Source organism: Perissodus microlepis, chromosome 7, assembly GCF_051167445.1.
Source record: "Perissodus microlepis isolate ML-2025 ecotype Zambia chromosome 7, ASM5116744v1, whole genome shotgun sequence".
Classification (NCBI taxonomy): Eukaryota; Metazoa; Chordata; class Actinopteri; order Cichliformes; family Cichlidae; genus Perissodus; species Perissodus microlepis.
The window spans coordinates 55063962-55088804 of NC_140467.1; the positions used below are offsets into that span (position 1 = coordinate 55063962).

Sequence of the window (24843 nt, forward strand, 5' to 3'; positions counted from 1 at the left end):
GACTAGGCAATAACATCCTGACTCCCATTAGGTATCAGAAGAAAATCCTTGGACCCATGATAATGCTTGGCCTCATGTGAGTATGCAGGCAGGTCCTGGTTGACAAAGGAATCATACCACTGGCTGGCTCCCATGCTCACCTGACCTAAATCCTGTAGAACATCTCTGGGACATTATGTTCTAGTCCAGTGGTCCCCAACCTTTTTTGCGCCACAGACCGGTTTATGCTCGACAATATTTTCACGGACCGGCCTTTAAGGTGTCGCGGATAAATACAACAAAATAAAACTAGTACCGGTACCGAAAAAAAAGAAGATTTATTCATAACACACGTGAAAAGACCCAGGGAAACCGAGTTAACGATAAAAACGATAACAAAATAACGCTGAAAACCGATAAAAACCCTGAAAACCATACATTTCACACCTGAGCCTCAACTCTCGCGGCCCGGTACCAAACAACTCACGGACCAGTACCGGTCCAAGGCCCCGGGGTTGGGGACCGCTGTTCTAGTCCATTTGACACTACTAGGTTGCATCATACACTGGCCAAAAGCTCAGTGATGACCTGGTTCAGATCTGGGGGGAGATCTCCCAGGACAGTGTAAGGAGGCTGGAAAGAAAGCGACTGGACTTCTTTCAAAGCTCCTTAGACTACCGTGACCAGGATGACTAAAAACCTACAGACATTTCAGAGGACACCATGCATTGTCTCATTTTTGACCTTGGGGTCGAGCAATTCTTTCAGAAACCAAATCCGGTTAGCAGTAATTGGCACCGCATCCCATGCTTAAATTGGAAGAACTATATTAGTAAATATGTACATTAATATCAGGAGAAGTATATTTTGTCATTTATTGACAGATTTTGATTTTATATATTTACTAAAATAGTGTTTTTTGATTTGTTGCCTCAGTAAAACATTGTGCAGTTAGTCTACTTTTCTTAAAGCAGTGTTTCTAAACTTTGGTCCTTGTGGCTGTTTGTTTTAGCTTTTCATTGTGTTTCCCTGCTCCAAAACATTTGATTCAAATTATGACCTTGTTATCAGATGGCTGTAACATTTAATACCCTTTTGATTATTCAAATAAGGTGTGTTGAAACAGAGATTAGGAGATTAGGGTTGCATCTTGATATAAGTAGGCAAAAAATAATAATTACACTAACTTTCAGGAAATGTGCAAAAGATCTTTTTGTGGGAGGAAAGAATGTTATAGTCAGTTATAGTCATTCCTTCAGTAAGGACTGTGGACTCGATAAGAGTGACCCTAGAATCATGTTTGAGCCAGGAGATCAGGGGTCACTTAAGGGTCACACATATGAGATGTATGTGGGCAAGCAAATTTGTGTGTATTGAAATGATGATGTGTGCATTTCTTTGTGGTTGTGTCACAGGAAAGAGCTTTATGAAGGAACATGTATGGTACCATAATGCAATTGTATTCCTAGTCAAAGTCATATTTCGGAAATGTGATTTTCACCTCTGTTTCATAAAGTAAAACACATAATAGTAGTCCATAGCTTTCAGGCATCTTGTTGTTCATAGAGGTGACAAATGAAAGTGAATTAGGCTGAACTTTTTTGCAAACTTGAAAAAATACTTTTTCTAGAATTTTGAGCTGCAGTTTGTTTTGAATCACTTTGAGTTTATAAACTCCTGATATTTAATATCACTGGGTTTAGTATATTTTTATTCCCCTTGTCACTCTGAAAACAAATGCAAAGCACTTCTTTCTGACAATCCTCCCGCCTCCCCATAGGAATGTCACATGTGGCAGATGCTCCTCCCCTCTGCTCAGAAGTTGAGGGGAAAAAGGGGGTGAAGGGCCATGAAGGAGAAATGTGATTGAGTATGTGGGAGAGGAGTTAGAGGAGGAGAAAGCTGGGAGGTGTGTTGCTCTGCTGCTGCTGGTTAAATCTACTCCAAATAGATGCAGTTTCCTCAGTCCCGCACGGTCAGGAGACTGCTTTAAAACTTTCAGTATTCAACTTTTCTTCCTGTGTCCATGCTGACTCTCCACCAGGGAGGAGGAGACGCTCTAGTCCTCCCTCAGCTCATCCATTTGTTCTCTGCAGAACCGTACCCTTTCATGTTTCCTTAAAGACCTCAAATTCTGGTGACCCAAGATAGACGACTCCCTGCATCTGCAAGTCAGATGTTTCTCACTGTGAGTTATTTCTACAGCTAAAAATTTGGGGCTGTTCCTGGAATACGTCTGGTGTGTTTCATCCGAGTTAGTACTGTGCCGTCATTGAAAAAATGAAGGCTGAGGTGCTGATATTGTGGGTCGGCTTGACTTTGTGCTGCACCCTGATCTGCGGTCGAGAAGATGTAAAGGAGAACAAATTCGCTGGAGTTCAGGTGAGAGAACCTCAAACACTGACCAAGAATAGGAGACAAGCAGAAGAAGTGGATGCTGAAATGTTAGACAAGCTGACTGAAGTGGTGGAAGACGAAAAGACAAAATCAAAGAAGAAAAAGAAAACACCTGAGGAGATTGAAGCAGGTATGTAAAAGCCCCTAAATACAGGCACTCAAAGAACAACATTCACATGACTTTAAACTATGACTGAATGGATACAATATACAAGATTATTCTTGACCTTTCCTTGCCTCTGTTTCCTTACCTCTATGTTTGAGTTTCCAATCAAAGCTTGCAGCCAAAACACTCAGGATAAACAGACAGGAAAGGCTGCAATCAGCCTTTGAGGAAGGAACATTTAGTTTGGTTTACCTATACTTTCTTTATAAGCTAGGGAATTTGGATGAAAATATCTCTGTGACTAAGGAATGATGGGGCAGAAACTTGCAGTGATTCAGTTGGTGGTCTGACATTTTCTTGGCAGTGTGACCACAATGTTGCTTACATGACCTAATTTTTCTGCCAGGATTACATAGTTAAACATCAGTGTGTTTTGTTCAGCATAATTATCAGAAAATCAACCTTTATTGTGAGAATGGCATGCCTGTTTAAATTATATCTATAAGAAAGGCACATCTGCGAAAAACACAAAGCATGACAAAGTGCAGAAAAATTTCCACTATGATTTTCCACAAGTGAGTAGGCAGGATTTATGAGAGGACCCATTTTCAGTAGCATAGATGCATGTTAACTTTCTGCTGCATGAAGCAAAACCACAAGCACAGCAGCAGAGTTGTTTTATCATGTGTGGCTGGTTTAGGTTAGATAAAAGGCCAACTAACCCAGAGATCCAAAGTGATTTTTCATTTCTCGAATTTTGTTTGACTTGAGACAGCTGTGCCGAGCATGCAAATCTGTATCAGCTGTGATTGACAGTAAAACCTCAACATTCACTCCCAGTTTTTAAGTGAATTGCTCAACAGAATTTCAGATGCAACTAAGAATGGAGACACTGCTACCATTTTTTATTTGAGGTGGTGGGGGAGAGCTGACTTTATTTCACAGTTTAGCAGTGAAGAGTAGACAGGAAGGAGGAGGCGAGAGCAAAGGAAGAAACACAGCAAAAGCCTGCAAGTTGGACTCAAACCTGGGCAAACGCATTTCGGCATTAAGAACAAAAACCAAACGAAATACCCAAGCACAGGAATTAGGAAGACTAAAGAATTTAAATAGGCTTCACCAGGGTACAGAAACTATACACTACTAGGACATGAAGCTAAAAACACATTGGGGGCTAGGAGACACTATGGCAAGGAGACCAGATGTTCTGACAAAGACAAAGGGGAAGACAGCAACTATAAGTACTCTAAGGGGTGATTGGGGCAGAGAAGATATGCTTGGGAACTGAACTTAATTAGAAAAACAAGACATGTGGGAGACTAATGACTAACAAGGTAAAACACAAAGTAAAGACATAGACAGCAGACTCTAACATGCAAACTTGAAAACAGGATAAAAGAAAAGTATGAGAGGTATCAAAACTGAAAACTCAATGATTTAAATCTCAGCTGTAACAAAATAATTCAAAAGCTATACTAAAAGTAAGCAGACCTAAGAATAGACTGAATTGTGTAAAGTATTTGCTCACCCATTCAAATCCCTGAATTCAGGTGTTCAGATCACTTCTATAACCTCAGGTGTATATAATCAAGCACCTAGACAGGCAAGGCTGCTTTTACAAACATTTCTAAAAGAATCTCTCACAAGTTCTGAGGAGCTCAGTGAATTCCACAGTCAACTTTTAGTGGTATTATAACAAAAGTGAAGTGATTGGGAAAGACAGCAACTCAGCCACGAAATGGTTGGCCACATAAAATCACAGAACAGAGTCAACAGATGCTGAGGCTTATAGTACATGGAGAACACCAACTTTCTGTAATGTCAGTCACTACAAACCTCCAAATTCCATGTAGCCTTCAGATGTGCTCAGGAACAGTGCAAATAGAGCTTCATGGAATGGATTTTTATGGCTAAGTAGCTGTATCTGAGCTTTGCATTACCAAGCACAATACAAAGCATCAGATGTTTGGCCATCTGGCAATCTGACAGGCATGTTTGGGTATGATGGTTGGCACGAGAACTATACCTGTCTGACTGTATTATCCCACAGCACAGTGCACAGAGGTCACCAACTTTCTGTAGTGTCAATCACTATAGATCCCCAAACTCCATTTGGCCTTCAGATGAGCTCAAAAACAGTGTGTAGAGAGCTTCATGGAATAGCTTACCATAGCTGAGCAGCTGCATCCAAGCCTTACATCACCAAGCCCAAAGAAAAGCATTGGATGTAGTAGTATAAAGCACACCACCACTGGAAACTAGAGTAGTGGACATGTGTTTTCCATCTGGCAAGCCGATGAATGAGTCTGGATTTGGTAGTTTCTGGGAGACAGTACTTGTCTGTCTGAAGTGTGCTAAATGTAAAGTTGGGTGAAGGGGGCATTTTGGTGTGGTGTTGTAATTGTGGTGTTGTATTATGTAATTGTGCAGTAATGATGTATAGTAATTATGTTTGGCCTCTTAGTTCCAGTGAAACAAACTCTTAATGTTTCACCATACACTCAAGTTCATATGTGTGTGCAGACAGATGAGCAAATATGCTATATAGCATATAAAGATAATTAAACAACTAAGGCCTAAAAGTGAAATAATACAAAACTCAAAATACTACAACAAAAGAATCCAAAATTCAAACAGTGAAATTAACAGCTGGTGCCCTAGAATGAGACAACTCCCAAAACACGAATGCTTTTACAAGTGGGGGCCACTGGCCCAAACCCTTTCCCCCCCCTCACTTTTTTTTCACTGTTTCATTAGTTTTGCGTTTGCCTAGGGTCAGAGTCACTACTGGTAGTATAAAACAACACCTTAACCCTACAGAGGGGGCAGAGGAGCCCCATTTCTTCCAGGAGGTCCCATTAATAAATGCCATTGCTACAACTGTCTCTGAGTACAGTTTTCAAGAACATGGAGGATATTGCAGGAGACAGGCATTTACTCTAGGAGAGCTGGACAGTGCAATATACAATCCTTAAGCCATTAGGAGGACCAGTAACTGGTCCTTTGTGCAAGGAGGAACAGAATGTGCACTGCCAAAGTGTGAGCTTCAGGCTGTAATAGACTCATCAATGGTGTGATGTTGTGCATAGTCATTCATGACCAAAGTTATTGTGGCTACCTTCACAGTATCAAACCAAAACCAGCCACCCTACAAGGAACAGTGGTACCTAATCACTACATAAAACCAAAAGACAAAAAAAAATACATGCTAAACGTAACTCCCGAACTAAGCTCAAACAAAACAAAAGTATACAAAACAAATAAGTAGTTCATCCTTTATGCTTAGGAGATACATAGACAGTGAGGGAATTAGATTATTTACAAAATACACAAATAGGGGACGAGATAAGATAAGATAAGATAAGATAAGATAAGATAAGATAAGATAAGATAAGATAAAGATTTATCTGTTGTCGCTACATTACAATTTTTTTTTAAATTGCGTAAAACTGCAGATAAAAACAGGAACTTTTCTATCTTCCAATTCTGTAAATATTACTTGGAAGAGGTCTTTATTTTGATTAAAGGCTGGTAATACTTTAAAATACAGTTAAAATTCTAAAATGCATGTTCTCCTTTATGTTTTCCAAAGCTGTCCAGTGGGCCAGACAGGAGTTTTTGCCATGTGGATTCTGGCTTCCTTGTTCAATCAACCAGGGCTGTAAGAAATGTGTCTGGAAAAAGTTGGGACTGAATCTGAACTGCCTTTGGAATTAAGGTTGTAACAGGTGACACTTTCAGAGAGACTGTAAACACAAAAAAAAGATTTAAACTACAAGAGAGAGGAGAGAGTTTGGACACAAGTTCGTAACATGCAATAGTGGCATGCACATGTAGAAATCACTGTAGATGTAAAACAAAGGACAAACAGACAGCAACAACAGAAAAGAAGCCTGACTCTCAATATAGTGGAGGCACTGATGGTGGGAAAATGTTTTTACAGGGATCAAAAAGTGGTGACCATGTTGTCTGAGGGTGAGTAATGGGTTGACTGTTTGTAAGTACTAGTGGAACTTCAGGAAACATGTCTAGCCGCAGAAAAAAGCCACCCTGTGTGTCGGTGTTGGAGTCTGATGATGCTTATGTAATGAGAGAAAATTAGATGCTCAGCCTTGATGTCGCTTTAAAATCCTCTCATCAAAAGACTTCATGTACCTCAACTTCAAAACATCCATATTTATACCGTAAAGTTTATAAGCAGTTTGTCATCAGAAACTTTAGAGGGTGGAACTCAACAACTCTGCATGATAGAGGTGCAGTAAAGATCAACATAGTTTGAGTCTGGTGGTCCCGACATCATCCTAGCCATCAAGTTACACAACATGTTGTGCTTAGAAGTGAACATAATTTTTTTTGAATTAATGCACCCATCTTCCCTAAAAAATTCATTAAATTTACCCAATATTTTCATTTAAAAAATATTTATCAGAAAATATGTTGCCAGTTTGGCTTAAGGACTCATCATGAAACTCTACACAAGTTATATTCAAATAGACATCTACTAACACCTCAAACACTCACTAATTAACATGTTACTTCTAATTATAACTATTACTACTATAACTATTTGTTCTCACCAATTTAATTTAAAATACTTCAAATTCGAATAAGTTATCACTTTAGGTTAAGTTGATAAAAAATAACAACACTTTTAATAAACATTCAGAATTCATATTTAGCAAACAGGTATTTTATTGTTAGCACTGAAAATATTGTTTACCAATTATTTGTAATGTAATTTATTTTACTTTGTCTTCATTTTGTGTTGTACAAAATGATAACTTTAGAAACCTCACCCCCAAGGGGCTGCTTGAGTGTTTTTCATTGTGCAAGGTAAACATTGTGTATGGCTGTGTTTTAAACCACGCCGTGTTCTCTTCCTAGCCAAGTAGTTCTGGTGTTTAAACCACTGAAACTACTACTTCATTTTTATTTTAATGAAATAGTTCAAACAACAATAGACAATAAGTCAAACAGGAAATGAATTGGATCTATATATTGCAAAAAGATTTTCTAATATTAGTTCCTTTGTCATTTTGTCATTTGATTTGCATACACACCTCTTCTCGTAACCTGAGGTCATCAAATAAAAACCTTTTAGTGGTCCCACATACTCGTTTCAGAACTCGAGGGGACCGATCTTTCCAAGCTGTTGCATCCAGACTGTGGAATGCACTTCCTCTATTTCTACAGTGTCTGGACTCGGTTGAGACATTCAAAAAGCAGCTAAAGACATTTTTATTTCAAAAAGCTTGTAATTAGACTAGGGTTTTTATGATGTATTTATGACTGTATTGTGTTCTTGTTACCTCTCTTTCTACTGTCTCTCGACCCTCTGCAGAGTGCATTTATGTATCTGTTCTGTTGTGCACACTGAACCGTGGTAACTTTCAGAGGAACATGTAGAAGACAATGTTTTTAGCCCCCAGCCAAGGCCTCAGGTCTGAGTGCTTTCTTTTTTTTTTTTATCTCCAGCCCTGAGAAACTAATGAGCTCAACAGATTCTGTTTCCGAACTAGCCCAGGATTATGAAACAACCTACCCCTGTCCACAGATATGTAAAAGCTCTCATGTTGTGTGTGTTTGCGTTTTAGCTTGAACATGTTTTACTGTTTTACTAGGAGACAGTTAAAATAAAATGATCTTTGCTGTCAACTAATATGAGCAGACTATAAAGACAAACTAAAGAGAATCATAAGCAAATAAAAGTTCACTAAACACTATAAACAATAAAATTGTGCAGAAGAAGTAGCATCACTGCTTTATGTCTCTTTGCTGCATGTAAAGTAGCCTACATGTAAGGCTATATATATATATTGGTTTGAAAAATAATGTTAACTGTTGAGTAATAATGTTAACTCATCTCTCTGAAGCCAGGGCAAAGAAGGCAGCAGAGAGGGAGGCCAAAGCAAAGAAGCAGAAAGCCCCCAAACCCACCAAAAAACCCAAACCCCCCAAACCCACGAAGAAACCCAAACCACCGAAACCCACAAAGAAGCCAAAGGTGCCCAAACCCACTAAGAAACCAAAGACGACGACCACAGTGCAGCCAGACATCAGGCAGCCTTATCCAGACAAGGAAGAGGAGAAGAAACTGCTGACTAAGCTGGGCTTGGACACATGTATGTACATTTTAAATGTAAAAAAAGGAAATTAAAAATGTAACATCACATGTAATGGTGTTTCTTTTTTTTTTCTTTTTTTTTCCAATTACTGTTAAATATTATACAATTTATCCATCCATCTATCCATCTTCTTCCGCTTTATCCGGGGCCGGGTCGCGGGGGCAGCAACCTAAGCAGAGAAGCCCAGACCTCCCTCTCCCCAGCCACCTCCTCCAGCTTATCTGGGGGATAAGCCTTATTCCCAGGCCAGCCGAGAGATATAATCTCTCCAGCATGTCCTAGGTCTGCCCCGGGGCCTCCTCCTGGTGGGACATGCCCGGAACACCTCACCCAGGAGGCGCCCAGGAGGCATCCTTGTCAGATGCCCGAACCACCTCAGCTGGCTCCTTTCGATGTGGAGGAGCAGGGGCTCTACTCTGAGCCCCTCCCGGATGGCTGAACTTCTCACCCTATTTCTAAGGGAGAGGCCAGCCACCCTTCAGAGGAAGTTCATTTCCGCCACTTGTATCCGTGATCTCGTTCTTTCGGTCACTACCCACAGCTCGTGGCCATAGGTGAGGGTAGGGACGTCGATCTCCGGCTCCCTTCTCCCATCACTTGCGAACAAGACCCTGAGATACTTGAACTCCTCCACTTGGGGCAGGAACTCATCCCCGACCCGGAGTTGGCACTCCACCCTTTTCCGGCTGAGAACCATGACCTCCGATTTGGAGGTGCTGATCCTCATTCCTGCTGCTTCACACTCGGCTGCGAACCGTTCCAGTGAGAGCTGGAGGCCATCACCCGATGAAGCCAACAGGACCATATCATCCGCGAAAAGCAGAGATGAGATTCTGAGGCCACCGAAGTGAAAGCCCACCGCCACTTGGCTGCGCCTAGAAATCCTGTCCATAAAAATTATGAACAGAATCGGTATACAATTTATATTTTACAATATTTATATTTAATATAATACTGAGGCGTTTCAAAGGCCTGCAGAGACATAATCTCTCTATTCAATTCAATTCAATTTTATTTATATAGCGCCAAATCACATCAAATGTCACCTCAAGGCTCTAGTGTACATTGGGCCAACCTCATTCCAGAGGCACTCAGGAGGCATCAGATGTCCAAACCACTTTACCTAGATCTTTTCAGTGTAGAGGAGTGGTAGGTCTGCTGAGTCCATCCCAAATGAATGAACTTCTCATCCTATTCCTAAATGATCCCAGCCACCTTTTGAGGAAAACTCATTTCCATTGTAATCTCATTCTTTCAGTCATTACCCAAACGTAGTTATCATAGGTGGCCATACATGGAACGTATATCAACCGGTAAATTGTCAACTTCGCATTTGTTCTGATCTCTATTTAACACAATAGACCAGTGGTGGTTCATCAATAGGGATGCCAGGGCACCCCACAGTGAAAAAACAAAATATGTATCTATGTATAGATAATTGTGTTTTTAAAGGTCTGCAAATAATTAATTAAATTCTTCTTTAAGAATATGGCAGTGAATGATGTTGCAGATCATCTATAATAAATGTACATAACAAATTACTTATTATGTGCATTTTAAGTACCTGTTATGAATATCAGTGGTTTTAGGTCCATAAAAGTTTATATTGGAGCAAGTTCTTTACTTGGGACTTCCACTGGAGATTATTTGTTAAGATTGCAGCTTTTTAACCCTTTATTTTCATGTTTGTAGCGATTCAACCTGTGACCCCAAAGGAGCGTAGGGGGGAAGAGCCTGTTGAGCCAGACCTGGGTAAGACTTTCACAGGTTATGAACTGGTCCTACGATTTTAAAACCTTCACCTGTTTAAGTACTTGAAGTAAAAGCCTGATTAAAACGTTTACACTAGTTTACATATAATACATATATTGAGTTTTAAAATTTCTTATACAGTAAATTGATCTCTAATTGTGGTCAGAAGTTAACATACAATCTTTTTTTTTGTATGGATGACTTGCCAAAGACCTGTATTATTTGTAACACAAGTCAATTATATTAGTTAGACACACAGTTCTAATATACTGGACATCTTGGCACTAGTTTTCAACTGCCTGATCAGAAGCAACTGGTGCTGGATAACTTATGTAAGAAACTCTTACATAAGCTGCCCTATTACTTGAAGTTAGAATTATACTACTAATAGTCTTCCTCTTTGTCTTTTCTATACAGATGACATGTTCAAGAAGCCAACATCTCCAACAAAACCCCACAGTGAGCTTGATGTTGACAACTGGCATCCCAGACGTATGTTCCATTAATATTATCTCACTGAGAGTCATAACTTTCAATCAACCCTTGTATGACAAAGCTTACAAGGTCCAGTGAGAATACAATGACTGTCAAGATGAAAGATTTTAAAAAATGGCAGCAAAGGTTTTTGTCACAAATCAATTATTCAATCAAAAATGAACCCTTATCATAGATTATAAAAAATGGCTACAGAAGTGTTAAGTTGTTTTGTTTATTTGAGCTTCTGGATAGGGACCAACTGCAGACTATATACAAATAGACAAAGGATGGCTGTGGTTGTAACCTTTCTGACATCACACTTTCATTGACATCTCAATATTTATATTTTGGCCTGAGCCGTGTTGTTTTGCGGAACTAGAAGTGACCATATTTGGACATGAGGTAGAAGGTGCATCCATAAACAGCACTACTTCAATGCACAGACAGGTATCTGCTTATTAACCTGATAATTAGCAAAGTAGCATAAATAGTGCATAAAATACAGGTACAGCAAGCCATATTATTTGCTACTTAATGCCATTAAAATATTCTGAAAAGTTCAATGAATCAAATTACCAGAGGAAAGGCCTAACAGACAACTGTCAGCTACAGCTACCTGTATTGGCACACTTAACAAAGCCCCATAATTCTAACTTTGAGTTTAAAAAAAACCAAATGGGTGAGTTTTTTTTTTTTTTTTAATTACCCGTACTACAATTGTTGTGAAGGAGGAAACTATCATAGATAGTTTTGTTTGTTTTGGGTTATTTTACAATGTGACTATAGATAGCCATCAATAAAAAAAAATTAATATCAGTATATAATGATATATTATAATTAAAAAGAGCACTACCCCCCGTAGAGCAAGGTCTATGCTAAAATGTTGATGCTTTATGATGGTTTTATTACAATATGACTGCATCAGCCAATTATGGCATCATTGTGATGTTGCAGGGCATTGTATTGTATTGTGTTGTACAGCTCTATCAGGGCTGAACAAGGACAACAAAACTGGGCGCCTGGGATTTTTGGTCCAGGCAGCCCACAATGATCAGTCAAAACAGCCTAGACGGTTCATTAAATTACTTTAGTTCATTAAAGTATTGACAATGCTGAGAGGTACTATCATCTCACCGAAAACAGATTATGGGTTCGAAGGTTAGGTTAATTTGTAATTCTAAATTGGCTATAGATGTGAATATGTCAACAAATGGTTGTGGTCTATGTTTAGCTCTGCAACAGACTTGTGACATGTCCTCTTGCTCTATGAAAGCTGGGATAGGCACCAGCTATCCAAATGAGCAGAAGAGAATGGATGGATGGAATATAAAACACAGTTTATTTTTAGGTCCAGGTGATAATGGATGAATTCATGCGATTGCCTCTCTTGACTGAACCACATTTAAGATATATTTCATATTTCAAGTTCAGATATAATAAAGAATGGGCATTTGAGAATTTAAAAGAAGGGAACTTAGAGATAAGCCACAAAAGTTGATTCTGTCTGTCCAGTTGAACAGAATGATGCATGCTCAATCAGTCCTTTGCATGACTGAGCATGCATCAAGACAACTTAGAGTTAAGTTCAAATCCATTCTGGTGGGAGTTTTTCTCCATTAATATTTCCACAGTAACATGGAACTTTTGTTCTGATTAAGATGTTTTCATTTGTTTTAAAGTTTTTATCATCTTCCAGCTAAAACAATAATGTCTGATTGCTATGTTCATAGCAGATGAGGTGCCTGGCAGATATCCTGATACGAAGAAAGATGTCACAACTCCTGAGGTCATCATGTACATACCAGGTATACAATGTCATACAGTGTAGGGCTGTGTTAATGGCAATGTGTCATTTTTTTTTAAATTTTTATTTGGTGATGCAGAAACAAAAAACTCCAACTGAAATCAGATCTTTGCATCTCTTTCAGAGGAATCCACCACCGTTCCATATATTGGAGCCTGGTATGAAGAATATGACTACACTGATTGTACGTCTGCTTGCCACAAATAACTAATGAAGTGTAATATATAACATACACTGCAGCCCTTCATCATGACATTAAGATAATTTTTTACTTTTTGATTCCCTGACAACAGTGGCAGCTAAAAAACAAGAAGAAGAGGAGGAGAGAGCTCTAAAAGAAAAGGCCGAAAAAGGTTTATATTTATTGTTTGTTTTTTTACATTGATAAATATCAGAATTTTAACATCATCATGTTGTAAACCTTTAGCACAAACCCCCAGAAGAATATTAAAATTATACATTTCTTTTTCACTCTGTTTACATGTTCAATAGTAACAATACTTCATCACGGCCTTCTGTTTTTGTTTTTTAATTAAGAAACGAAAAAATAAAAAGTATAAAACCTGCCTCATGATAAAATATGGAAATAGTATTAGAACAACTCCATCAAAAGTGATACAAGTAACTGTCCGCTTCATTGTACAACAGAGCAAATTAAAACATTTACTCTAAACTGTTTAAAGATTAAGCTAGAGGATATGCTCCGTTTTTGAAGTGTTTTTAAATGACTTACATCTTGCTGGTTTTGCTCTTTTTATTTGAAATCTTGGCAGAAAAAAATGTAGCGTGACACTATTATTCTTACACCATCAGTGGTTTGTTTTTAATGAGAAAATAAATAATGAACTAGAATTCCAACAGCTGCCACAGTATCCTGTTGTGCATAGTTATGTAAAGCTCTGGGACTATTTAGGAGATATGGTGATATCAAAACATGCAGAAGAGGGTGACTGAAAGGATCAGTTTGATAACAGAGTTTTACAGAACAATTTCCTGTAAAATCCAATGAAATGTAAAGGAAATTTGCTCCTGATTACAAACTTAAATGCCCTGTATTTTAAAGTAAAAACAAATAATGGAACACAAGTAGAAATGAAGGTGCATATTATGAGCACATGTGGAAATAGTTTGTGTGGTGGCGGTGGTGGGCTTGAGAGCAAGTCCCTTTTTCTGACATTTACTATTTTTTTTGTTAATCTCTGAAAGCCGAAAGACTGAGGAAAAAGTGGGAGGAGGAGGAAGAGGAGAGACGTAAGCAGATTTCAGTGCCAGCTGAACCAAAAAGTAAGAGAGTCTCTCTGTTTTGTTCACTTGTTTTTTTAGTTTTAAACATTCACAGTAAAGACAGAGATTAATATAATATTAATAATAATGATAAGATCTATTAAAAAAAAAACAATCAGCCTTATATTGAACTACAACATTTCTTTTACACTATGTGTCTTTTATAGTGTCTCTCAGCAACATTTGTTACACAGATTTTGTTGGTGTGTGCTCTGATTTCCCTCCCAGAATGTCCTCCTCTGGGCTTGGAGTCTCACCGGGTAGAGGATGACCAGCTGTTAGCTTCCTCTCAGTCTCATCATGGGTTCTCAGCTCAGAGGGGGCGCCTTAACATGCAGGTATACTCTAAATTCAGAACTTCCTTATCCGTATTAACCCACAACTGATATTCAGAAAAATCAACACAAAGTGCACTGGCCTTCACAGAAAGGACCAAGAACCTTTCAGATGAAAATATAAAACCAAGTCACCTGAAAATTGGTAGAAAATTACAAGTTATAGTGATTTTAGTTACTGTCCTACCGTCATAAATAGACATGATATGTAGCTACTGTGTTTATGGCAGCTGTATTGAAGCACAAGAGTCAACCACTGACTAAAGCACTGTGGGGAATTTTTCATTACTTGGGATTGGGGAATGACATGCTTTTGGAGTTAGCCTTAAGCTGTCTTTAGAGGAACCAAATTTTCCAGCCCTGGAGATTTCCGCTTGTTATCCCGATGCCGCAACAGAGTGCAACACAAAGGATAATTTCATTTTGGTGTAATTTCCTTTAGGCAGCATGGTGGTGCAGTGGTAAGGATGGTTGCCTTACAGCAAAAAGGTTAGGAGTTTGACTCCACCATCTGACTGGGGTTTTTCTGTGTGGAGTGTGCATGTTCTCCTGTGGTTCCATGTGTTCTCTCCAGGTACTCCAGCTTCCTCCCACATTTTTAAAACACACAGTTAGTTGGGTTAGGTTAACTGAGGATTCTAAAATGCCCATAGGTGTGAGTGGTTGTCTGTTACTCTGTGTTAGCTCTCCGAAAGACTGGTGACCTCTCCAGGGTGTACCCTGCTTCTTGCTCTCTGGTGGCTATGATAATCTCCAGCACCCCCCATGACCTTGATAAGGACAATGGATGGATGTTAATTTCATTTAATGAAACTATCTGTGTCATCCTAACTCTCCACTAATGCTGCAGAGATTCGGAGAAACAAAGAGTGCACAAAACTGCATGATGCTTTCAGTTAAAACAAAACAACAAAAAAACATTCTTTTGTGAATCATCATGTTTTTATTCTCAGAACTAACAGAAAAAGCAAGCAAATAAAAAAGGTGCACACTGGGACTAATTTAACTCCCCCATAAAGACGGTATTTGATGACCTCACCCTTAATTAAGAATTTTTGCACCTCAGTATAAGTCAATAAAGACAACCATTAGAATAGTTTCCAGGTTTTTCCAAAGGTAGCTGTATGGACAGAGACAACCCTCAAAAACTTCCAATGTGCACTGAACCATTTTGTCCTATGAGAGGCCCTGAAATATGACAGAAGCCTCTCAGTTGAGAAAAGAGCTTCAATGATTACTCCTCATAGGCTTTCAAGAGTTATTCCATCATTTTATCAGGAAAACAATGTATTTTCAGCTCTCTGTGTGGTTGTGTACAGGGCTCTGACAATGATGAAGACCTGTATGGTGGTGCATGGTGCGCAGAGTCAGAGGAGCGAGAACACTGGTTTCAAGTTGATGCCCGCCGAGAGGTGGAGTTTACCGGGGTCATCACCCAGGGAAGAAACTCTGAGCTACAGTGAGTCCTACTCCATCTCCACATAATAAAACCTTGCACAAGTGCTGCTGTGTTTCATTAAAGTCAGTACTCAGTAATTTCTTTTGTTTTAATCCTAGTGAGGATTTTGTGTCGTCCTACTTTGTGGCCTTCAGCAACGACAGCAGCGACTGGACTTTACTACACGATGGCTACGCTGAATGGGTGATTGAGCCACAACTAATTATGAAAATGTTTTCGTAACAGTGAATTACACCTGTACACCTTCTCATTTCCTTCCCCTGTGATTCACTCCTGCAGTTGTTCTATGGCAATGTGGATAAGGAAACACCAGTGATGAGTCAGTTTGCTACACCAGTGGTGGCGCGTTACATCCGTATTCTGCCTCAGAGCTGGAATGGCAGCCTATGTCTCAGAGCCGAGATCCTAGCTTGTCAGCTACCCAGTTAGTATTTTTTTAAATAGTAATATTTTAAATTAAAATGTCAGACAAAACAAAGATTTAGTATGCATTAACTTGGATTCTATTACTGTCAAGTCAAATTTGCTGTGTGGCAGGCAGGAGGAAAGACCCAAATGAAGGACTCACAGACTGAATGATAAACTTAAAGCTCAGCTTTATTTGCTAGAAAACTAGGAAACACGAACTAGGAAAACTAAACCAGAAATAAGCAACGAGAACATGAGGGAGAAACACAACACGAAGGGATTGTGTACGACCCAACAGAAAGAGGGGAAGACTGAGGATTAAAATATTCATCGGAGTAATCAGGGAACGGGAGACAGGAGAAACTAATTAGGTAGGATGAGACAAGAGAAGCAAAACTAAACATGCTAACAAAGCACACAAGACTATCAAAGTAAAACAGAAAATAAGACAAGCACGCACAGACACGGAGTCAGAGACACGAGCTTAACACTACGACAGACATGGCAACAGAGGGAACATGGCGACGAGGGACCAGGACAGGCACAGAGGCATGGACTAGACACTGAACAGAGGGAGCACGAAATCTAAACCTAAGAACTAAACTATTAACAAGAATTCAACTGAAACATAGGATAATAATAATCAAAATAGCACAACTAGTGAATCAGAACATAAACCACAATAAAGAATAATACCAAAACACAAAAAACTCGAAATGCTGGGTCAAAATGACCAAGAGCCGTGACAATTATGGCTTGTTTTTACTGCTAATCCTCAAGGGTCAAATACTTTTCCCCCTGTCACAGGATGTAATATCTCAATAAATAAATAACAAAATCTTTGATTCTTTAAAGAGCTTTTTAACTTTTTATCTACTTTTAGTAGTTGTGTGAAAATTAATGTTTGAGGGTATATTTATGCAGAAATACATCAGTCTTAACATGTTCACAGACTTTTCACTTCATTTGTAGAAGTTTTCCAGCCTTATGAGTCATGTTTTCTTCATTCCATAATACAGTATGTCACCTCATACTGGAAGGGGGGAAACAAGAAAAAATTGTTCTTTTGCCAAAGTAAGAATGGTTTCTCCCAAGAGTGGAAATACACAAAAGTCTGTTTCAGAATCATAGCATGAACCTCCTAACCGTGGTCCTTAAGTGTGTTACATAAGTGCAATACAAGATAACTGCTTGTATTGCCACTAGCTTTAGGAAAGACACAACAATAACATCTACTCAGCAGCAGCTGAATGTTTTGACTGCAAAATATTGGTACTTACTCATAAGCTTGTATTTTAAATAGAAATATTAGGGTTTTTACTTTGTTATTTATCTGACAACTGAGGTTTAGGTTACTTTGAAGATCAAAATTTAAACATGTAGGTAAGTCAAAATAAGAGGGTTTGCTGTGGATTACTTCATGGGGTATGAATTTAAAACCATCAAAAGCTTCAGAATGCAACAAAATACCTCAGCCATTACGAGTGTTTTTATCAAGATGCGCTGTACAGCAGGCAGGTTTTGGACCTAGTATCCAGGATTCGAGAGGCAAAATGGGTAAAACTAAAACCCTAAAAAATGTATATATATGAACATACCGAAAGTAAACAAAACTCAAAACCCTGGGTTCTAGAACCAGGGGTCCTAACTGTGATGGAATTTTCTGTTAATAAAGTCTGCAACACGATCAGCTGTGGCCAAGCTTTTTTAATTACTGCATGCAGCAGAGCTAACACACATCAAACATCACAGCTCCACAGTCATGAGAGCTCTGTCACTGGGATGTCTCAGCTCCTCTTTTATACATTCACACACAACTCCTGCATTGCTACAGTTATAACAGCTTCCTGTCTCAACCCCCGCTGTTGCTGGGCAGGGAGCGACTTCTACTATCTTTCTCTAGGCACCTGGCGCCGGCCTCCCTGGGAATTTTTATACAGTCAGCAGATAACATAGTTAAGCAGGCTACACCAGGTCATATTGACCCATACGTCCTTCACCTAAGAAAAAAAAGGCTATCCAAAATTCTACAGTGAATTTCTAACCACCTAAAATGTAATGTGAGAATAAATGATCTAAAACAGAGTGTTTTAATTCCCAACGATTACTTGTGCCAACACTGGACCTGTTAAACATTTTTGTTTATAAGCATATTAGGTACCCTTAAATAAATTAAATAAATTATAAATGCATAACTAATACTTAAAGTGGAGTAGTGTACTTGAAACTGAAACTGAAATTAAAAACTTCTGCTTAGTAAAATATCTCCTTCCCACTCTGCTAATCTCTGTGCCAACTTTTTCAGGAAGCCACCACAGTGAGAATGAGGTCAACCCATCCGATGACCTGGACTTCAGACACCACAACTACAAGGAGATGAGACAGGTCTGTTTCTCACTTGGGACACTATCAGTCTACTGCACAATGCAACATTTCAACCTTGCCACTCTAGCAGTATGCCAAAACCTACAAAAGCAATAATGTTGCAGCAACCATCCATAAATGTGTTTTTCCTTCACTCTTCTAGATGATGAAGGTAATAAATGAGGAATGTCCCAACATCACCAGGATCTACAACATTGGAAAAAGCTCCCAGGGCCTGAAAATGTATGCCATGGAAATCTCCGATAACCCCGGGGAGCATGAGCCTGGTAGAGAGATCTATAATATTTTTACTTAAGTGTAATTCTCTCAGCTGAAGCTCATCTTAGAATTGTATAATTTACACAGATTATGGTTCACCGTGAGACACAGATCTGAGTGTCATTACACTGTTTGCTGGCAAAGTAACATTTTGTTTTTTTGACTTGTAGACATTGCATGATGTCTGTCATTTAATGTACATGCATAACGATTTGCATCTTTACAGAGCAATGTAAATAGGTTTTACCACATTCAAGTGGCTCTTAGTCCAGAAAATAAATTGTTAGTTGCGTTAATATGTTGTCTTTTTGTTTAGGTGAACCAGAATTTCGTTACACAGCTGGCCTCCATGGTAACGAGGCACTTGGACGAGAGCTCCTCCTGCTGCTTATGCAGTTTCTATGTAAAGAATACAATGATGACAACCCAAGAGTGCGTCGCCTGGTGGATGGTGTTAGAATACACTTGGTGCCCTCACTGAACCCGGATGCTTATGAGCTGGCCTACGAGATGGTACAATCAAATGCTTCACTTTGTTTACTGGCACATACCGCTAACAATATGGAGAAAAGTGAAGCAATTGTAGAAGTGCCTTAAACCTACAAACTTTAATGTTCAACAAGGTTGTAAAAAAGGTCGAGCAGTCTGTGGAGAACAACCCTCGGTTCCATCAACTCATAGCTTATAGATACCATTTTTAGTGCAGAAGGACAATAAAATAGGTAACATTGTAAGTCAGGCCTTACTTCTTACTGACAAGTCACTACCATATGAATATCTAATATCTGCCAGTTCCATTGCTAAAAACATGCTAAAGGCTTAAAAATCCTAAGCTCAAGGTTTCATCAACAAGATTTCCCAAACCAGTATGATACATCACGATGCCTGTGTCCGCCTTTTAAAGTAACAGTGGCTGTAAACATCTTTTTGTTTACAGAGCCATAATCAGTATGAAATTTTTGATCCAAATTTAGTATCTCATACCAGAATTTCTAATTTCTTAAATTAGTTACATTAGTTTAGAATACAGTTTTTAATGTTTTTTTAATTAAGGTGTTTTCTACAAATCTTGCATTTATAAAAGGAATTTTGTTGCTTCGTCTCATGTCTGAGCCTACTTGTCTTCACCACAACTGACAGATTTTTCAAAACACTGTAGAAAAATTATTCAGAGATCCCAGAGAGCATGAATGACCTAACACCATCCTCACTCCTGCAGGGATCAGAGATGGGAAACTGGGCCCTGGGCCACTGGACTGAAGAAGGTTATGACATCTTCCAGAATTTCCCAGATCTAAACAGCATCTTGTGGGGAGCTGAAGACAGAGGCTGGGTGCCTCGTATAGTGCCTAATCATCACATCCCCCCTCCAGAAAACTTTTTGAATGGCTCTGTGAGTTTGTTTACTGTCCTTTGGGATGTTATATATTATATATATATATATATATATATATATATATATATATATATATATATATGTGTGTGTGTGTGTGTGTGTGTGTGTGTGTGTGTGTGTGTGTGTGTGTGTGTATTTTAATTTACTACAAATTTATTAGCAATCTTTATCTCTTTTAGCTTGCAGTTGAGACAAAAGCTGTAATTTCCTGGATGGAACGCAACCCTTTTGTTCTGGGAGCTAATTTGCAAGGAGGCGAAAAACTGGTCACATATCCTTTTGACATGCAGCGCCCACCAATTTCTGTATGGCTCTTTTACTAAGAACACCTAACAAAAGCACTCTTTGGCAGCTGTACACTTATATAATAACTCTATGCTGTCTTAATGTTTAAGCTAACTGACAACCGTCGTTGGAGAAATAATGCAGAAATGAACGAGGACACCTGGGCTCGCATTCAGCGCCAGAATGAGGGCGCTCTGAGGGAGACTCCCGACGACGCCATGTTTCGGTGGTTGGCAATGTCATATGCCCACAGCCATCTAACCATGACAGAGACCTATCGAGGCTCCTGCCATGGAGATGACTTCACTGGAGGACAGGGGATCACTAACAGAGCCACCTGGAAGCCAGTGGTGGGAAGTAAGTGTTAACATGACACAGCAAAAAGGTCGTAACTGAAAAATATTTCAGTCAAGACCATTAAGGGGTCTTTCTGTCTCAAATCATCACCTTAGAACATCTCCTGATCGACCATCTCCTGTTTGCATGAAAAGTTTATGGTCCAAAGTTTGACCATTTATAATTTTACAATATTGCTGGAAAATGTACATTTTTATGTGTCTTTCCTAATTTATTGCCATCATTGTGATGGTAAGAAAAACCAGTGAAAATGTCATGTCAAATGTCAAATGTCTTTATTAATATGACAATCATTATAAATGTTTAGGGTTTCTGTCATTTTTTATTAAATTTTTTATGCAAATCAGAAACAGTGGACCAGAATTCTGTCACAAGATTTATCCTTAAATATCAAGGTTATCAAAAGGATATTTTTCTGTTTCTCCAAAAATGGACAAATAAAATCATCTAAATAGCCAGATGATATTACAACTGAAGGAGAATATTTCCTCTAAAACACAATCTCCTCCACAGGTATGAATGACTTCAGCTACCTGCACACAAACTGCTTCGAGCTCTCCATCTTCCTGGGCTGTGATAAGTTTCCCCATGAGAGTGAATTGCCTCTTGAGTGGGAGAACAACCGTGAGGCTTTGTTGTCCTTTGTTGAACAAGTGAGAATTTTATTTCATTATATTTAGTTAAAAATTATATTTTCATGTCAGTTGCTTAACTGCTTTAGTGCTAGCTGAACGCAAGCTTTTGTCACGAAAAGTCTTGTACATAGCAGCTTTGATATGTCATTGACAAACGTGGAAATTAATATGTCTGCAGTTTTCTACATGTGAAATTTCCTTAAGATTCACTGGGATGTACTTTTCTTGTGCAGGTACATCGCGGAATAAAGGGTATTGTGAGGGATATAGATGGAAATCCACTTCCCAACGTGACAATATCTGTTGAGGGGATACGGCATGATGTTAAAACTGGTAAATTATTTTATATAGTGTTTCAGATCATGAAGATCCAGTCATTCGTTTACAGCATTTTTTAACATGACCTTTTTAATGTAACCATTGTATAGCTGGGGGCGGGGATTACTGGCGACTGCTAAATCCTGGGGAGTACAAGGTAACAGCCAAAGCTGATGGCTACACTCCTCAGACACGGCTCTGCATGGTGGGCTATGACTCCGGAGCAACACCCTGCAGTTTCACCTTAACCAAATCCAACTGGGATCGCATCAAGCAAATCATGGCACTCCACGGCAAAAGACCCATTCGACTCATCACCAAAGCGAATGTAGTGAAAACAACTGCAGCCAGCACTGTGGCAGCCCCCAGCATTGATACAGAGCCTGAAAATCCCGCCAACACTCACGACATTGCACGACGTAGACGGCTCCGGCTGATGCGTATACGGAGGCTGCGTTTGCAGAGGTTACAAGCCAGCCTTAGAACCACCCCTGCGACTACAATGACAACAACCACCACCACAGCATCCACCACTCTACCACCTGAAACCAAGAGAACAACCTCATGGTATGACTCTTGGTTTCCTGTGGATGAATGGTCCACTGAAAACCCATTCGATAGTGTTGTCTTTGACTCAGTGCCCACACAGGACTATCCTTTTGAATACACTATAGACTGATTACTGCACACACAAACCCAGATCTATCTTATAGAAAGTCCTTACTAACCAAATCTGCTGCAAGATCACAGCTTTAAAACAAAACAAAAAAACCCCACAAAAAAACATCTTTTAGATTTAGCTTGGACAAAATAAGACTTGTTGGCAGCATTGTGTATTGAGGGTTACATTCTTGGGAACAAATATTTCTTGGAGAGAGATAAAGAAGAAATTGAAGTCTCTGCTGAGCAAAGACTACACAGCACATGTTTAATTAGCTCTATGTTAAATTAAACATACAGTATGTTCAATAAGACAGGATTAGGTCTGTCTTCATTTTTTTAATGGCTTCATAGAATCATTTCTGGCTTCAATTAAACTGATTTATTGTACTGCTGAATGCATTGCATTAAAATGACGTTATTTTCTAAATTACTATAGTCTGTGTATTTATTTATAGTTCAAAGTAGGTCCGTAACAGTTCACTCATGGGGAAATGTGCCACAGATGTAGATGTAGATGTAGTTATTTATGTAATAATAATGGATTGCATTTAGTGCTTTTCTAGACACTCAAAGCGCTTTAGAATTATTCATTCACTCTTCCTCTATTACCTTTCTATTATCTTCCTTTTATTCTCTATGTTACTTGTTAAGCACCTTGGCATACCCTTGGTTTTTAAGTGTGCTTTATAAATAAAGTTATTATTATTTATTACTCTCACATTCACACACTGGCAAACCACAGTTGTAGCCACAGCTGTCCTGGGGCAGACTGACAGAAGCGAGGCTGCCATATCGCACCATCGGCCCCTCTGGTCAACACCAGTAGGCGGTAGGGTGAAGTGTCTTGCCCAAGGACACAACGACCAGGACAGACCGATCGAACCGGCAACCTTCTGGTTACAAGACGAGCTTCCCAACCACGCGAACCACGGTCGCCCTATTAACAAAATGTAAACATTGCTTGTTTCCATTCATCTTGTAAACCATGTCTTTTGGCGGCAGTTTGACTGCTGTCCGGAAGCTAGTTTGACTCCAAGACCTGAGAATCTGTGGGTTTCTGTCATTTTCATGGTCATGTCCATTTCCCATTAACAAAAGTTGGAGCTTGCCAGTGTTGAGGGCAGCGGACTTTTTGCTTGTTGTTTTTTTTTTTATAAATAAACCTCCTGTCTTTGATGGGAGACCAGAGTGCTAGACAAGCTACCCCTAACTTGGCTTTTACTGCTCCAAGATCAGTTACCATTACTACATACATATGCAAAAATAGATAGAACATAGGAAATAGAGCTAAAATTAGCAAAATACTCTATGATATGAACAGGTTTTCTCTTATTAATTACCTTGAGCAACAATTATGATGTAGAGGAGTAGAAAACATAGAAACCTTACTCTTACTGTTACTGAAGTCACCTGCAAGCTTCATTTGTAAGCTGCATTGTAAAAGGAATTGGTGAGAGAGATTTTGAGAGAAATTTGCCTCAGAGGTGTTACAAATGTGTGTAACATGATTGATGACAAGCCTAGAGTAAGATTTGCAAATGTGTGTGGTGATTTGTGTGTAACTTTTGAGGTCTCACAATGCTCCAATCCACACACAAATACTAAACAAACTGACTAATCATAAAACAGTTGTACAAACACATACATCCAAACCTGAATAAACAGTGATCATTTATACCCAAATTTCTTCCAAAAAGCTTCCTGTGCATACAGATGTCTAAAAATACAGCAGCATCCCTCTTGCTCACATTCTCACTCTCTGATAACAGCTGACAAGCATTAAAATTAGCTTAATGGCTGATCTTGAAGGCAGCTTATATTTGTGGATCTGTGCAAAGATGGCAGCATGAAATTTGTCTTAAACCCCCAACATGATCTGTGCGCATCACTGCTGTGCGTAGGATGTGATAGGAAAGAGGATTTGGGCCACTGGAGAAAAAACAAAAGTGGGGACATTTTTCCACAGAATTCTAAGATTAAAGTCATAATTCTGACTTTGACTTTCTTGTCAAAGTAACAATAGAATTATTAACCCCCTTATGATTTTTAAATGCATTTTCCAAGAGCTGTTAAACAGACCATGGCATTTTCCCATAGTCGTGTCATTTTGGATGCTTACATAATTTTATCTTACACACAGAAAGAAAATTATTTCACGAAACAACTGCGGTCAAAATTATGACCTCCCTAATGCAAATATTCAATTGCGCATCCTTTTTTTTTGGCAAATCACTGAAACTCCTTCAGATTTAATAGTCGTCTGGCATGGACCTTGGTCTTCAGTTTTACAGAATATTAATAGGATTCAATTCAGGGCTTTGTGCAGGCCAGTCATTTACTTTGGCTCATCTGGATGTAGTTCTACACCAAGAGTGATCGTTTTGGCAAATGAAGCGACCACCCAGACCCAATTTTGCCGC

General features: G+C 39.0%; 1 protein-coding gene across 2 annotated transcripts; it reads left to right on the forward strand.

The window, feature by feature from the left end:
* The first annotated feature begins 1823 nt into the window (after window positions 1-1823).
* On the forward strand, window positions 1824-22857 carry aebp1a (AE binding protein 1a). Of its 2 annotated transcripts, none has more exons than XM_084936067.1 (21): window positions 1824-2506; window positions 8356-8604; window positions 10300-10359; window positions 10777-10851; window positions 12567-12641; window positions 12765-12824; window positions 12934-12993; window positions 13847-13924; window positions 14153-14262; window positions 15579-15718; window positions 15817-15901; window positions 15998-16142; window positions 18432-18511; window positions 18654-18777; window positions 19086-19282; window positions 19989-20162; window positions 20345-20470; window positions 20561-20807; window positions 21321-21460; window positions 21676-21775; window positions 21871-22857. In XM_084936067.1, the coding sequence occupies exons 1-21, from the start codon at window positions 2260-2262 to the stop codon at window positions 22437-22439; spliced, it is 3141 nt and encodes a 1046-aa protein (XP_084792193.1). In that variant the 5' UTR covers window positions 1824-2259; the 3' UTR covers window positions 22440-22857. The 2 variants fall into 2 exon arrangements, with proteins under 2 accessions (XP_084792193.1, XP_084792194.1); XM_084936068.1 differs by having other exon boundaries at window positions 12570-12641.
* The last annotated feature ends 1986 nt before the right edge of the window (window positions 22858-24843 follow it).

Coding starts and splice junctions, on each gene's coding strand:
- aebp1a (XM_084936067.1), top strand. CDS start 2,260: ATGAAGGCTGAGGTGCTGATATTGTGGGTCGGCTTGACTTTGTGCTGC. Junction 12,825..12,933: donor AGAATATGACTACACTGATT/GTACGTCTGCTT, acceptor CCCTGACAACAG/TGGCAGCTAAAAAACAAGAA. Junction 12,994..13,846: donor AAAAGAAAAGGCCGAAAAAG/GTTTATATTTAT, acceptor AATCTCTGAAAG/CCGAAAGACTGAGGAAAAAG.